General features: G+C 40.0%; 1 protein-coding gene across 6 annotated transcripts in view; it reads right to left on the minus strand.

Annotated features, from left to right (window-relative positions):
- Znf280c (zinc finger protein 280C) overlaps positions 1–15,147 on the minus strand; it is a 50,493-nt gene extending 35,346 nt beyond the window's left edge. For 2 of the 6 annotated variants that reach the window (XM_052170945.1, XM_052170940.1), the window contains exons 1-4: positions 14,906–15,091; positions 12,388–12,476; positions 10,161–10,207; positions 2,180–2,354 (exon numbers count right to left, since the gene is read on the minus strand). In XM_052170945.1, the coding sequence (XP_052026905.1) occupies positions 2,180–2,318 (139 nt within the window). In that variant the 5' untranslated portion in view covers positions 2,319–2,354; positions 10,161–10,207; positions 12,388–12,476; positions 14,906–15,091. The other 4 variants (XM_052170942.1, XM_052170941.1, XM_052170943.1 and 1 more) reach the window with 4 other exon arrangements.
- Positions 15,148–16,134: the final 987 nt, after the last annotated feature.

Here is a 16,134-nt window from a genome sequence, read left to right on the forward strand (position 1 = left end):
ATTAATAAATATAGAAAAACTACTTGAGTTTTGAATTTAAAAAGGTAGAATTATTTAGAAAATATATTCCATTAGTTCTATCCTTCTTGGTAGAATCACCTGAAACTAAATAGATATAATGCTAGCTAAATGCTGTTATCCAGACAGGTTTTCTCTGTGTAGTCTTCGGCTGTCTTGGAACTAGCGCTGTAGATCCGGCTGGCTTTGAACTCACAGAGAGATCCTACCTCTGCCTCTTGAGTGCTGGGATTAAAGGTGTGTGCCACCACTGCCTGGATCCTAGTTCATTTTTATTTTAAGTAGCACTCCACTTGGTACTCCACTCCCTGTCACATACACACAATACTTAATGATACTGAGAATTGTACTATCTAAAAATGTCTACTTCTGATTAAACTGTTTAAATGATGAAGCAGTTGTCTGGATGTGAGAATCTTTACTAGACACATACAATCTTATTTAATATCTTCTGGTATTTTAGCAAAGCATTTCAAATACTTCCTTTTCTGCATATCTGAATTAAAAGGAGAAAAGATACAGAATAAATGAGCAGGTTATGGGGATTCTTTAAAAAGTAGGTGGGGGCACTCTGTCCAGGGAAGCAGATAGGCTAACTGCAAATTTTTATGTCCTCCATTCTACCAGGCCTAATCCCCCATTCTCATTCTCAGATCTGTAGCAGCACACCTAATGTGGCCTCTACATATTCTCTGCCACCATTCCCAGGGAACTAAAAGATCCTGCTTTCATCTCTCTTGTGGACCCCCAACTTAGTCCATTCTAAGATCCCAATATTATCTAACACATTTTACCTGGGACCCCCAGTGGTCACACCTATCAAGATCCCAGAAGAATTCTCTACCAGCCAATAAGATCCAGAGAGGGTATCAGAAACCAAGGAACAAAACACGCACCCAACAAAGACAAGAACAGATATCTGCACCTAGAATTACAGTCTTCTAAACCCCAGATATTTAGATACCAATGTAAAAACACAATCAATAACAGCCAGGACAATATATCTCTCCACCAGAACCCAGCAACCCTACCACAACAGGCCCTAGATATTGTAACATAGCTGAAACATAAGAAATAGACCTTAAGGGCTGGAGAGATGGTTCAGTGGTTAAGAGTGCTGATTGTTCTTCCAGAAGTCCTGAGTTCAAATCCCAGCAACCAGATGGAGCCTCACAATCATCTGTAATGGGATCCTATGACCTCTTCTAGTGTGTCTGAAGACAGCTACAGTGTACTTATATACATAAAATAAATAATTTTTTAAAAATAAAATCCAAATCTGTACCATACCAAATTGGAAAACCTAAAAGAAATGGGATATTTTCTTGATAGATACCACTTACCAAAGTTAAAATCAGCTATAACCCCTAGCAAAATAGGAGCAGTAATTCAATATCCCACTGATCTTAGGGTTTTATAGTTTTGAAAACACATCATGACCCAGGCAATTGTTATAAAGGCAAACATTCAATTTGGGACTGGATTACAGTTTGAGAGGTTCAGTCCATTTCCATGGTGGGAAGCATGGCAGAATGCAAGCAGACATGGTTTTAGAGGAGCCAAGAGTTCCTCATCTTGATCCAAAGGCAGCAGAAGGGGACTGGAATGTGTTTCACATCAGGCAATGCTTGAGCATTTAAGTCTTCAACACCTCATCTTCACACTGACACACTTCTCCTCACTAGGCCACACCTTCTCCAAGAGGGCCACCCTTCCTTAACAGGGTCATACCTCCTAATTAGGGCCATTTCCTATGGGGCAAGCATTCAAACACATGCATCTACTGGGACTATACCTTTTCAATTCACCACACCAACCAAAGCATTATTTACATTGGACTTCCCACGCTGATGCTGGGGAATCTTCCTCCATCCCGCTCTACCCTATTCACGGAGGCAGAGGACTGAACCCAGAGCTTGCCAATAAGACTGGAATCTACCCAGTCACTTTCCGTCTCTGCCTCCTAAGAATTGAAATTATGGAAGGCTGCTATTCCCACCTGGCATTTACATGGCTTCTGGGGATCCAAATTCCAGGACTCACGCTTTTGGCTTGCACAGCAAGTGCTTTAACTGCTAAGGTGTTCCCTAACAGTCACAGGTTTGTCCCATTCAAAACAACAACAACCAGCATATGAAACTTCATTGAAATAAATGCTTACTTGAAATGGCTGGTTTGGAACTTGATATCTCTCTAACAAAGATTAACTCATCATCATCATCTTTATTTTCGCTTTCTTCTATTTTCTGTTGCCACGGCTCCAACTCTTCTTCTTCACATTCCATAAAAAGTTCCGCCATTTTTGAATTGTCTTATTTCCAATAGGAAAAAACAACCTTTATGTTCAAAAGAAAAAGATACATATTTGTAATAGGAAGCAAGCCAATTAAAGATAAACTTTAATAATTCTAAAGGAAACTACAGAATACTACAGAATAACTATGAATTGATAGTCATTAGTTGGTATATAATTTAGCAAGAATAAACTGAGAAAACAACCTGTAATATTTAAACTAGTACTTCAGTGCAGTGGTGTACTCCTGAAACCCTGCCTACCAGTAATTCAGGAGGTTGAAGTATCAGGATGACATTTTTGAGGCCAGCCTGCTCTACACATGAAGCCCTGTCTCAAACCAAAACTGGTAACAATTGGCTAGGTAGCTAGAATACTGGGGACAGCAGTTGAAATACAGTGGACAAATTTTTGTTTTGTTTTGTTGTTTTATTGTGACAGGGTTTCTCTGTGTAGCCCTGGCTGTCTTGGAACTCACTCTGTAGACCAGGCTGGCCTTAAACTCATAAATCTGCCTGCCTCTGCCTCCCAGAGTGCTGGGATTACAGGAGTGCGCCACCACTGCCTGGCTTTTCAACTTTTTTTTTTTTTAGGTTTTTGATATGTTTTCTTTGCATGTATGTTCCTGCTCCACATGCATGCAATGCTTGCAGAGGCCAGAAGAGGGCGTGGATCATCTGAAACAGGATTTACAGACAGTAGTTGGCAGCTAAGTGGGCTGTGAGAACCAAACTCGGGTCTTCTGGAAGAATAGTAGTGCTCTTAACTATTGATTCATCTCTCTTGCCCCAGGTAGCCAAAAGTTTAAGATAAAAATCTAACCAATCTATGCTTATGCTATATGACTGGGATATGATTATATGTACGAAAAAGAGAGTATATAATCATTACATGAAACAAAAACCCATCACTTGTATTTTAAAAAGGAAATAAACCAAAAATAAGTGGCAATTAGATTGGAAGGAGGAAAAAACTGCACCAGAGGTATTAGAGTACAGAATAACCTCCCACCACTGAACATACTAGGATGGAAATAGGGAAAATAGAAAAGCTTATCCCATTCCAGGGTAGAATAGACAGTTCTCATCTGGAGAAATTAAACAAAGAATGTACTGTAAATATTACCAGTTCTGAATAATCACACAGCTCATAGAAAACATAATTATTTTAAAAATCTAAGAATTAAAAAAAACAGTAGCAAAAATAAATATGGATAACTAATGAGCACCAAAAAATTGAGGAAATACCAAAGCAATAGGTTAATACCTTAAACAAAACAGACAATACAAAGGACAAGAGAAATTCAAAGCAATATGTTTTAGAGAAATTTGGCAAAAACATAATAAACAGGGGTTGGAAAGATGGCTCAGTGGGTAAAGACTTATTGCTTCAGCCTAATGACCTGATTTTCAAACCCTTGATCATGCCATGTAAAAGTGGAAGGTAAAAGGACTCACAAAAGTTATCCTATGAACTACACATGTGTGCTGTGGCATGTGTGCACACACGGTATACACATATACACATAACAATAAAATAAAACCTGAAGATTTATTCATTTATTTTATGTAGGTACACTGTAGCTGTCTTCAGACACCCCAGAAGAGGGCGTCAGATCTCATTTCGGATGGTTGTGAGCCACCGTGTGGTTGTTGGGATTTGAACTCAGGTCCTTCGGAAGAGCAGTCAGTGCTCTTAACCACTGAGCAATCTCTCCAGCCCCCAAATGATACATTTAAAAAAAAATCAATTTTCTTGAGATAAGATCTTACTATGTAGTTTTAGCTGACGTGGTATTTGATTTGTAGCCCACGTTGACTTCAAACCCTTGGAAATCCTCTTGCCTCAGCCCCCAAATGTCAAGAGTTACAGGCGTGTATACCCACGCTCAGTTAGAAACAGAAATATAAAATGTTATCTAATGAAAATTCCAGAAAAAGAATCAATAGAGAGAAAGAGGGCCAGCTTTGTACTTCAGCTTGTAGAATAGCCTAGCATTTATAAAGACCTAGATTCAATTCCCAGCACAAACTTACAACAGTCTCAGTATTCTGGAGGTGAGACAAAAATATTAGCAGTTTAAGATAATCCTCAGTGTTGCTTGAACATTTTTTTCCTGAACAAAAACAGGATATCTACACACCCCAGAGAGAGAACCAAGAACAGAACTAAAGTGTAAGTTGGTTAAAAGGTTTTTAAACATTTATACAAATATCCATCCATCCATCCATATATACATCCATCCATTCATATATACATACATACATACATACATACATACATGCATACCAATATCGCCCCTCCATCCTCTTAGTCTCTCCCTCACACACCTCCCTCCATTGCTTCCTCCTTCTTTGAGAAGGGGGAGCCCCCCCCCACCACTTATCGTCCCATCCTAGCACCTCAAGTCACTGCAGGACTAGGTACATCCTCTCTCACTGAGGCCATACAAAGTATTAGCAGTACTACTACATTTTTCAAACAATGTGTATTTGAGTAGATTCTCCCCCCTATTTTCCCAATTACCTCGCTACCCCTGTCCTACACCTCCCCTTCTATTTTTCTCTTATATTTTATATGTCCTTTTGCACACTCTCCTCTTTCCATCTTCTTCTATATTATGTATTTTTACCCTCTTAGTCTCCTTTATTTAGTCTTGGCTGGCCTAGCATTGGTTACAAAGACCAGGCTGTTCTTGAACTGAGAGGTCCACCTGCCTCTGCCTGTATGTGGTGTTTGCTACTTTGTGGGTTCTTTCTTCCACCCATTTTATACCATTTCAACTCCCTACCATTAGATAAGAGAGAAAAAGGGATAGAAAAGGCAAGAGGTCCCCGAATAAAGTCAGGGGTTGGAAAGAAGGTAACATTATCATAATATTATTTCCTGCTGATTAGGAGTATCAAGTTCCTTGGGGCAAGTTTGAGCTTTGCCATCAGGATATTTAATTTCTTCTTGTTTCTCCTTTGCTCATGACTATTTAACAAACTGCAACCAACAACAGCCAATAACAACCCACAACCTACCATGTTTCCAGGGACCCTAGTATTTATATACCCTGTAATATGTCTCCAGGATTAAAAATGGCACACAATTGCAGAAACTATCTGCTGCTGGCAAAATCATACCCCTGCTAGCCGCACAAGACAACTCATAGTCAGATACTGTAAACAATCTGAAGCAGCCCCATACTCCACACCTGGGATTAAAATGATAAAATTTTATATGTCTGTGTTTTTAAAGAAACCAAGATCCCAAAATTGTCACTACATCTGCCCCTGGAGCAGTTAGATTAAGGCATGTGCACCTGACTTCTAATTTTTTTTAGTTGGGGGTTATTTACAAGATCGTGATCAACTTATGGAAGATGGCTTTACTACTGAAGAAACAGTCTCTGCCTACCAAGTAGTCTCATTAGCCCATCCCTCCATGCAAAACTTTTCTTCTGTTTGGAGACATACATGAACGCTTCCCCCAGAAACAACTGCTTGTAAGTCTTGAAGAGGGAACTCTGAACTTGTCCCTTATTAATTGCTTACAAATCATGCCCTGATCTATGGTCTCTGGAGTTCATTCCCTAGTAATTACTGTCTATAAAGCCTTGAGAGAGGTGAGACCCTCTTCTTGGCAACCTTAACTGTGCAACTTGTTAACTGTCTATGATTCCTTGGTGTAGGACAGGGTCTCATGAGCTCTCCTCTCCAGTCAACCCTTTTTGTTTTACATTTATTTTTTGAGTGCATTCTCTGCAGTGACAGTTTTTAGAATTCTAAAGTTAGTGTTTCTTTAAAAAAACAAAAATCCTTAAGAATGTGCTTTTGTTTTAATCCCAGTCCACAGCAGCTGACCATGACTTGCCTCATGCTCTAGCAGAAGCATTGTTTTGCCAGCTGTAGATAATTTCTGTGATTGTATGATACTTGGAATTCTGGGAACTTTTCAGAGGAGCCCCGATAAAAGTTGGTTTAGGGAGGTTGGTTGCGATTTTACTAGTAGCCATAGTCAAGGAAGAAAACAAAAGAAAAAAACAAAAACTAAAACTAAAGAAAAAAATAGATTCAAGGATTTTCCTAATTCCTCTCTCCCCTCTCTCCTTGTTTCTTTTCTGTCTAGTGTTATGGAGTGAAAACAAAGGGGATAAAGGGTAGGGAAAATAAGAACCCATAAAGTAGCAAAGACCACCTACAATTAATTCTCCTTCTATCATGTGGGTCCCACAGATTGAACTCAAGTCATCAGTCTTGGTCCCACTGAGCCATTTCACAGTCTCAATACCATCATTTTTTAAATGCTTCTAAATCTTTGGAGGAGGAAGAAGCCTCATGAGCTCCTCTTCCCAGCATCTATTTTCCTATAAATCCTTGGGGAAGGATATGGCCTCATGAGTCCCCTCCACTAGTAACCATTACTAGAAAACGTTGGAGTAGGAAGGGAGTCATAAGCCTTTTTCCAAGTCTATGAAGAAAAGTTGTCAAGCTTGTGTAGGTCTCCTTCAAGTAATCACAGCTGCTGAAAGTTCGAGAAGGAAAAGGCTGTAATTCCCGAATGTCAGGAGCCTTTATAGGACAAGCGAATAACTAGCAGGTGATCTTCCTGAGATGAGTCCACCTTGGATTATAATCCACTACAGATTTGCTTCAGTAGGCAAGACCATGAGAAATTCAATTTAGGAAAGATTCCTGCTATTAATATGCTTTTCCTGTTATTAAACATATATAACAATCACTAGCTATTGGCCCAACCTTTAAAGCAGATCTCTGCAGAACAATGAAGATGTTAATTGCCTAATCCTCAGAAGGAACAAGAAAGTTTTTAGGATCTTTTTAGAAGCTATCAACAAGTATTTAGTATAGTTAGAGTTAGAATATCTGGAGACTACCAGTCTTTAAAGCTACACCCGAGTTTGACTCTGTGTCTTGTTTTAACACATACCAGGCCAGGAGGCTCCCAGCATCCAGAAGACACAGTGTTCCACAACACTCTGCTAATTGTAAATGAAGTTAAGGTATGACTTGGGATACATGAGTCCCTATAACCAAAAAAAAGATTTAGCAAAAAAAAAAACCCCGCAAAGGATTAGCTATACTTATTCCTTTAGTGGATGGTTACAGGGGTACAATGCTGACATTTTAAATTTTTCATCTTCTATAAGAATAAATCATTAAGCCTGGCAATGGTGGTGCATGCCTTTAATACCAGCACTTGGGAGGCAGAGGTAGGTGGATTTCTGAGTTCGAGGCCAGCCTGGTCTACAGAATGAGTTCCAGGACAGCCAGGGCTACACAGAGAAACCGTGTTTCGAAAAAACAAACAAACAAAAAGAATAAATTGTTACCTAATGGTGACTGATGATTCAATAGAAAGTATTTATTTTATATATGTAAGTACACTGTAGCTGTCTTCAGACACACCAGAAGAGGCTATCAGACCCCATTACAGATGGCTGTGAGCCACCACATGGTTGCTGGGAATTGAACTCAGGACCTCTGGAAGAGCAGAGGTCCTGACCTCTTAAGTGGTCTTAACCACTTAACCATCTCTCCAGTCCAAGAAAGTTATGAGTATTTATTCTAGTTTTTTTAAAATTATGTGTATATAGATATTGAGTGCATGTATGTATATGAGCCATATGCATACCTGGTACCTGCAGATGTTAGAAGAAGCACTAGGTTTACAGATGTTTATGAACCCCCATGTGGAAGCTGGGACCAGAACTAAATAATGTACTCTGCAAGACCACCAATTATTCTTAAATGATGAACCATCTCTGCAGCCCATTATATGGGTATTTAAAAAACAATATAGAAAACCACCTAAGTAATTCAAGGCAAACACCTTGGGGAGACTAGTGAGTACATAATTATGTGCACATGTGCATGCACATACTATCACTATGATTAAGAATACTTGGTGATCGTCCAGAAGACCCAAGGTTTGTTCCTAGCACCCACGTATGACTACTCCCATAAGCCTATGACCATGGAATATGACACCCTATTTTGGCCTCTACAGAAACACACACACACATATGCATTATATAAACAAATAAATCTAAAAAACCCCTTCCAAGCTTTTTGGCTTAAAATAACTGTGTATTGTGTCAGCTAAATGAACTGGAAATGTGAGTTAAAATAATAACAATGGGGATATACATGTGATGGAGTAAGATTTGGCTGGGGCAGGAGATAACTAATAACAGAAAATAACTTTGGAATTTGGGCTTAGACAATGATATTTTGACATATAAAATACGGACATGAGGTATCAAAATGGCTCAGCAGGGAAAGTGCTTCAATGCCCAGAAACATGGTAGGTGGAAGATGAAAACCAATTCCTTTTACTACTACATGTGCAACAAGACTGTCATCACCACTACCCCACCATATAGACACTCTCTCTCTCTCTCTCTCTCTCTCTCTCTCTCTCTCTCTCAAAACACAACACATTAACATTATGATATAGTCATTTCTAAAGGTATTTATATTAAAAATAACATACCTGCCTTTGGCCCAAAATTAGGCTGACAGTTTATAATACCCTTACATGTCAGTGCATGAAAACACTAAGTTGGGGATAGCATGCAAAAGAAACCCCTAACAAATTGGTACCATTTTCCAAAATTTTAAATTTCCCCTCTTATCCATGTATGGCAATTTTTTTTCAATGCTGGGTATTGAACACAGAGCTTCATGTATGCTAGCGATGAGTGTTCTGCTACTAAGTCGCACTCTAAGCCCGAAAATTATTTCTTAGAATAATATTTCTAATGCTTAGTAGTTCCCCTATGTGCCTAAAATAAATAAAAGCTTCTCATCCTCCAAATGTAAACAATATTATAAACCGACTGCCTTCATTTTTAATCTCTCCCCTAAAATGTTATACAGGATCTTCAAAGTTAAACAAATAAAGCATAATTCAGAGTTTCACCTTTTTATATTCAATGTGTTTTCTTCTTCTACCTCTAATCAATTCCCTGTATTATCAGAAATTCAAGATTTAATATGACAGTTCAAACTTTTCACTATTTTTAATGCATCTTAATTGTACATGTCCCACATAGGAGGGAAAGACATATTATTTTTACTTTGTTTACTGCATAGAAAGCAGGCATTAATCTACAGGCTAGAAATCTGACGAATAAGGCGTTGCTGAATTTAAAGAAACAAAGGCAACTTGTGCATACTGATAGTTTTAAACTGTTGCTTATGCATACATTTGATTTCTACCTTATATTTGCGTGTATGTGTGATGTATGTGCTCATAAGAACCAGAGGAAAACTGCAGGTGTCCTGCTCAATTCCCTTGAGAAAGGACTTCTCACTGAATGTGGAGCTAGGCTGCCTTCCACTTACACCAATAATTCACTTTTCCGTGGCCCCACAGCCACACCTAGTATTTTACATGAGTGCTGAGGATTTGAACTAGGAGTCTCATGCTAGCTAGTGCAGCAAGCAAGCAGTTAGCCAGTGAGCCATTTCCTTAGTCCATTTAATCATTTTTTGTAGATCATTCACTTTTAATTGTATGCATAACTTGAATCTAAGAAAAAACTAAATGTACCTACCTCTCAGTAAACCTATATTAAAGAAAGGTTATCAGTATAAACGCCATTCATGGGTTGTCAAGATGGCTCAGCCAGCAAAAGGCGTTTGCTACCAAGCTTGATGGCAAAAGTTTAATTCCCGGGATCCAAGATGTAGAAGGGAAAGCCAAGCTGCCTTCTGACCACCATATGTATGCACATGTGCACATGTATATTCACACACACAAATAAGTTTAAGTATATAAATAAATAGATGTAATTTAAAAAATCCATATACGCAATATCAATTGCAGAAACAATACGTACTTTTTTCTTCAGAAGAGTTGTCTTTTTCCATCAAATTGAAGAACCAACTAAAAACAAGCACAAATCACCAATTATTTTTATGAGTTTCAAATACTAAATACTGAAACGTGAAACTTGAGTCAGAAATCTTTGGGTCTAATTTCAATCTTAAGCAAACTTATCATATGATTCTTGACAAGGTAAGAGTTTAGGAGTTTGTTTTCCACCTTATAAAATGAAGGTATCAGGCTGGTAGGACTTTTAGGCACTTGCTGCCTAGTGTGAAAACCTCAAGTTTAAGAACGAACCAACTTCTGCAAGTTGTCCTCTGATGTCTGCAAGCATGCTCTGGTATCCACACACCCATATACATGTATCATACACACACACACACACACACACACACACACACACACACGCACGCACGTGCACGCACACGCACACGCACACACACACACACACACACAAAATCACTTTGATATCTTTGAACTCAAATGTTGAAGTCTTATCATATTAATATATGTTGGTTTTCATATTTATTATATTTTTATGTTATGATTTTTGCATCTATTAGGCTCAGGGTTGTTTTTTTCTGGTCCTGTGTGGAGATATTCTGAGTAATTGGTGTATGTGTGTGTTAAATAAAACAAGACAGTTCTTGCCCTTCAAGTAGGGGACCTGAGTCTGGTCACCAGAACCAATAACATAAAAACATGCACTTGTAATTCCAGAGCTGAGGGGGCAGAGATAAGAGGACTCCTGGGCGTTGTTGTCCAACCAGGCTGTCCTAGTTGGTGACCTCCAGACCAATAAGGAAACCTTGTTTCAAGGAGGTTGATGGAATTTCTGAGGATGACACCTGAGTTCCTGTGGCTTTCACTTGTACCCACATATACACATTCACAGGTGTACCTGCACACACAAATACAATGCATAATAAAAAATTAAAATAAAATATGTAGCACTAGGGGCTAGAGAGATGGTTCAGTGGTTAAGAGCACTGGCTGCTCTTCCAGAAGTACTGAGCTTAATTGTCACCAATCACATGGTGACTCACATCCATCTATAATGTGATCTGATGCTCTCTTCTGGCATGCAGGCATACATCAAGCCTGATTATCTGAGTTCAATCCTTGGAGCTCACATAATGGAAGGAAAGAACCAGCTATGTAAGTTGTCCTTTAACCATTACATGAATGCTTTGGCATACTTGTGCATGCATGTGCGTGCATATACCCAAACACACATACAATATAAAAAGAATTAAATTAAATGCACTTGTTTATATTTACATTCCCCACTTTCCTCTTCCCCTCTCTCCTCCCACTTCATATTGTTCCTTTTTCTCTCTCTGAGTCAGGGTCTTGTTATGTAACTCTGCTTAGCTTAAAGTTTTAATTGCACACTGGTCTGGCCTTAAACTTTGCAGCAATCGTTGTGCTTCTGCCTCCCAATTGCTAGGATCACAGGTATGCACCATCATGCCTTGATATTTTTCATTTTTTCTAGGTATAAAAAGGAGTATCATATCTAAATTGTCATCAAATAGTTGTTTTTGCAACCCCTTTTTCTTTATGCTGATTATCAAAATAAAAGCAATTTGTAGAGAATGAATTTTATTTTATTTTTTCCTGTTTTAAATATATATATATTATATATATATATTATATATATATATACTTATTTTCTATACTCTTTGTTTACATTCCAAATGATTTCCCCTTTCCCAGATTCCCCCTCCCCATATGTCCCATAAACTTTCTTCTCTCCATCCATTCTCCAATCACCTCCCTCCTTTTTCTCTGTCCTGGTACTCCCCTACAATGCTACATCAAGCCTATCCAGGACCCTCTCCTTCCTTCTTTGTGGGAGTCATTTGTTATGCTAATTGTGCCTTGGGTATTCAGAGCTTCTGTGCTAATTAATATCCACTTATCAGAGATTGCATTCCATGTGTATTCTTTTGTGATTGGGTTACCTCATTTAGGATGATATTTTTCAGTTCCAACCATTTGTCTAAAAATTTCATGAATTCATTGTTTTTAAGTGCTGAGTACTATTCCATGAACTTTTAAATGTTTAGAGGTACATTTTTATTCAAGTTACTGGGTAATTCACGGCTTCCTAAAGTATTACTTAATGTAATCTAAAAACCAAATCTTTCACAGTATATATGTGTGTGTGTGTGTGTGTGTTTGCATATGTGTGAAAATCAGAAGACAACCTAAAGGACTTGTTTCTTTCCTACCATAGGGTTCCCTGTGATTCAATTCAAATTGTCACGTTTAGTGGCAGCAATTACGTCACTTTTTGGGCTCCAGAAAGACAAAGTCCTCCCTGAAAACAGAAAGAAAAAAATTATTCAGCTATTAATTAGTATATAATTATATATAGTACTTCCAAAAATTTCTGTATGGTTCTAAATGTTCTCCTAGAAAAGTAAGTGGAAAAAGGAAGGCATACAATTCTATATCCCTTCCCTTAATAAAAGGTAATGCTAAGTGGCAAAACATTGGGCCGAAAAGGCCAGCCTATATTGGATATTTTAGCAAACTGGAGCAAGCTGGAGAAGCTGAGGTTGGAAATTCTTCATTATCAGAACTCTTTCCTATGTTCTTCTTCAGGTTTTCAACATACTTGGATGTAGTATTATTCAAATGCTAAAATGCACAAAACAATATAACATCTTTTAAAACTGTAGAGACAAGGGGGCTGGAGAGATGGCTCAACAATTAAGAGCACTGACCGCTCTTCCAGAGGTCCTGAGTTCAAATCCCAGCAACCACATGGTGGCTTACAACCATCTGTAATGGGATCTGATGCCCTCTTCTGGCCTGCAGGCATATGTGCAATCAGGATGCTGTATATACAATAAAATAAATCTTAAAAAAGAAATAGGAAAGTGATTTAAAAAAAAGTAGAAATGGGAATTAAGTAACACTTCTTAAAAGTTTTAGGTGAGCTCCCTGCTCTCCTTTCTCTGGAACGTTGAGATGCCTATCAAAAATGAGGCATTATTTAATGAGTTGAACCTTAGGTAAAAGCCAGAAGTCATTGGCTTAAGAACTGGTTTTAAGATCCACCTAACCCTCAAGAAACTGGAGGCCTCTCTCAGGGTGTTTAGAGATCTGTTGAGGTAGGGGTGGGGGATGGGGACGCCCTTGTGGAGATGGGGGAGCAGTAGGTAGACTGGGGGGGGATAAAATCTGGACATATAAAAATTAAATTAAAAAAACAGAACTGGTTTTAAGGTGATAGATTTGATGGCTCTTAGCTGGAATCCCTGTATTTTGGAGGCTGAGCCAGCAGGATCAGGACTTCATGGGTAGCCTCAGTTACATATCAAATACAAGACTGGCCTGGGCTATATGGGATCCTCTCAAAAACAAAGAAACAAATAAAACAAAACAGCAGGAACTCTCTGAGACTGGCTCAGCAAGTAAGGGGGTCTGCTCCCCAAACTGATGATCAAAGATCTACAGGGACCTATACAGTAGAAGGTAAGAACTTACAATTACCACGGTGTCACCTGACCTGTAAACTGTGGGGACAAACGTGCACACACACACACACAAATATAATTTAAAAAAATCACCACAACTGGCTCTGTTGACTGACCACATAACCTCTTGGAGAAGCTATTTCTTTAAGACCTTAGAACCCTGCAAAGGAATGACATCAAACAAACACCATAGTGACGTCACAATTACATTCGAACATATCCATATCGAACGTAAAGCAAAAGCGAAGTTTAGAACCTTCATAGATACAGTGTTTCTTTCTTTTTCTTTCTTTCTTTTTACTTTAAGATGGCTTGAATTACACTGTAACTCTTTAAGGCACCTCACAAATACCTAGGGAACTTTTGTGGCTTAAAACTGGATATTTGTTTATGTATCAAATACAGTTTTAGAGGCTCTAAAAGACACCGAAACTCTTAATCCAACCCCCAAACAACAAAATCAAAAATTTAAGCTCATAAACTAAAAGGAAAATTAGCCAATTCTCCCAAACAAAGAGAGGTCCTTGGATAAAGATCTCCCACATTTGTTAGAAACTGGTTCACTTCACATTGACTTCTTCCTAAAAGAATTCAAACTTGAGGAGCATTGAAAGGGACTCCCATGTCCGCAGCAGGTTTCCCTCCCCCGTTGCTTAAAAATTCCCGCACAGCTCACTGATGGAGAATCATACATTTAAAATTCGTCTACAATAACCCGAAGAGAAAGAGATTTGTGACAGAGGAGGGTAGTCCCTTTGGGAAGAACAAGGGTACTAGCACGGGAAACCCGCTAGTGGTCCTGGGCAAGGGGTAAGGCAGAACTTAAGGGCCACAGGAGCCCGAGGCTGGAAAATTCGGCATGCCCCATCAGTTTTTCCCAAGACAGAAGAGATCCGCGGCCAGGAGGGTGCCTTCGCTATCCAATGTTCAAAGGAGCAGCAGGAGCTGACTCTAGAAAGCGAAGCCAGAGAGTTACTGGGGGCCTGACTGCCTCCCAGGCCTTAGGAGGCCAGGCTACCGCCCGACCCGGGCCCACGCGGCCACCCATGCCCGGTCCAGGCCTGGGAGGTGGCAGCCCGCGATCGCCACAAGCTGCCCAAGCTCCGCGTTGCCCAGGCGCTTTCCCTCCCCAGGGCCCGAAACAAGATGGTGGGCCATGAGTCCTCGGGCTTCGGGTGCCTACTATGGAGGGCACGGGAGCCCTTGGGCGCACATCGCGGCCGCTTTCCTCGCCTTTGAAGCGGGGAGGTGCGGAGAGGCTTACCCAGAGCGCTACAGGACGTCCGGAGCTTAGAGGAGAAGGAGGAGCAGCGGGAGGAAAAGAAGAAGGAAGGACAGGAGGAGGGGAAAAGAGGGGCAAGGAGAAGGGGAGGAGGCGGAGCGAGAAGGGAGGAGCGCGGAAACACCGGGCGCCAGCCACTCAAATGGCGGCAGCGGCGGTAACACACGACCGAACCTTAGCGCGGTCCAGTGCCAAATGAGCTTCTGTTGCGAGAGTGCCCCCGTATCTAACGGGGCGCACTGCCTGACGGGTAAAACGTCACCCCCAAACGTGTACATCCGGGCTCACTGGTGACCAGCCAGTAAGCCAGGGATGAGTGCTAGCATGTGCACTGCGTCCAGCAGCCTCGAAGGCCCTGGCTGGAGACTGGGATACTGGCCTTGGGAAAGTGGAACAACACCATGGGAACCATCGCCCACGCTGCTAGCCAACCTTGGGCTGCAGCCCCAAAACAGAGCTCCAGATTGTGTCTGTGCGCATGCAAATACAAAATCTGTGATCACCTGGGAATAAACATTAAAAGCCCCGGTTTTTAAAAACATCTGACTTGATACACCTTTCACATTTTTTTGTTTTTGTTTTGTTTTTTTGTTTTTTGTTTTTGTTTTTCGAGACAGGGTTTCTCTGTTGTAGCCCTGGCTGTCCTGGAACTCACTCTGTTGACCAGGCTGGCCTCGAACTCAGAAATCCACCTGCCTGGGATTACATCCACTCGTTCAAGTCATTGGCTGATGGTACCCGCGATTTTTTAAACACAGTTTTGTTTTCCCTTTTTCACTACTATCATTATAAAGTTTCATAGTTATATAAACTTTAAAAATTTTTTTGCAAGAACACTTGGTAAAATACTGCTTACATGATAATTTTCTTTTCTTTTTTAAAATTTTTGTTGTCGCTATTTTGTTTTATGGGTTTTGGTGATGGTGGTGGTAGTTGGTTGGGTTTGTTTGTTTGTTTGTTTGTTTGTTTTTAATGTTTTGTTTTCTGTTCTTGTTTTGTTTGCTTTTGTTTCCCCTGACACGGGGTTTCTCTGTGTAGCCCTGGCTGTCCTGCAACTCGGGATGTACACCTGCCTCTACCTCCCTAGTGCTAGGATTAAAGGCAGCTGACACCAAGGTGGCTCTCCGCAGCCATCCCCACATTATGGTTTTCTAAATCTTGTCTTTTAAACTTCGAACACTATTCCCTGTCGTTCCTACCTTCTTCTTTGG

Source organism: Apodemus sylvaticus, chromosome X, assembly GCF_947179515.1.
Source record: "Apodemus sylvaticus chromosome X, mApoSyl1.1, whole genome shotgun sequence".
Taxonomy (NCBI): domain Eukaryota; kingdom Metazoa; phylum Chordata; class Mammalia; order Rodentia; family Muridae; genus Apodemus; species Apodemus sylvaticus.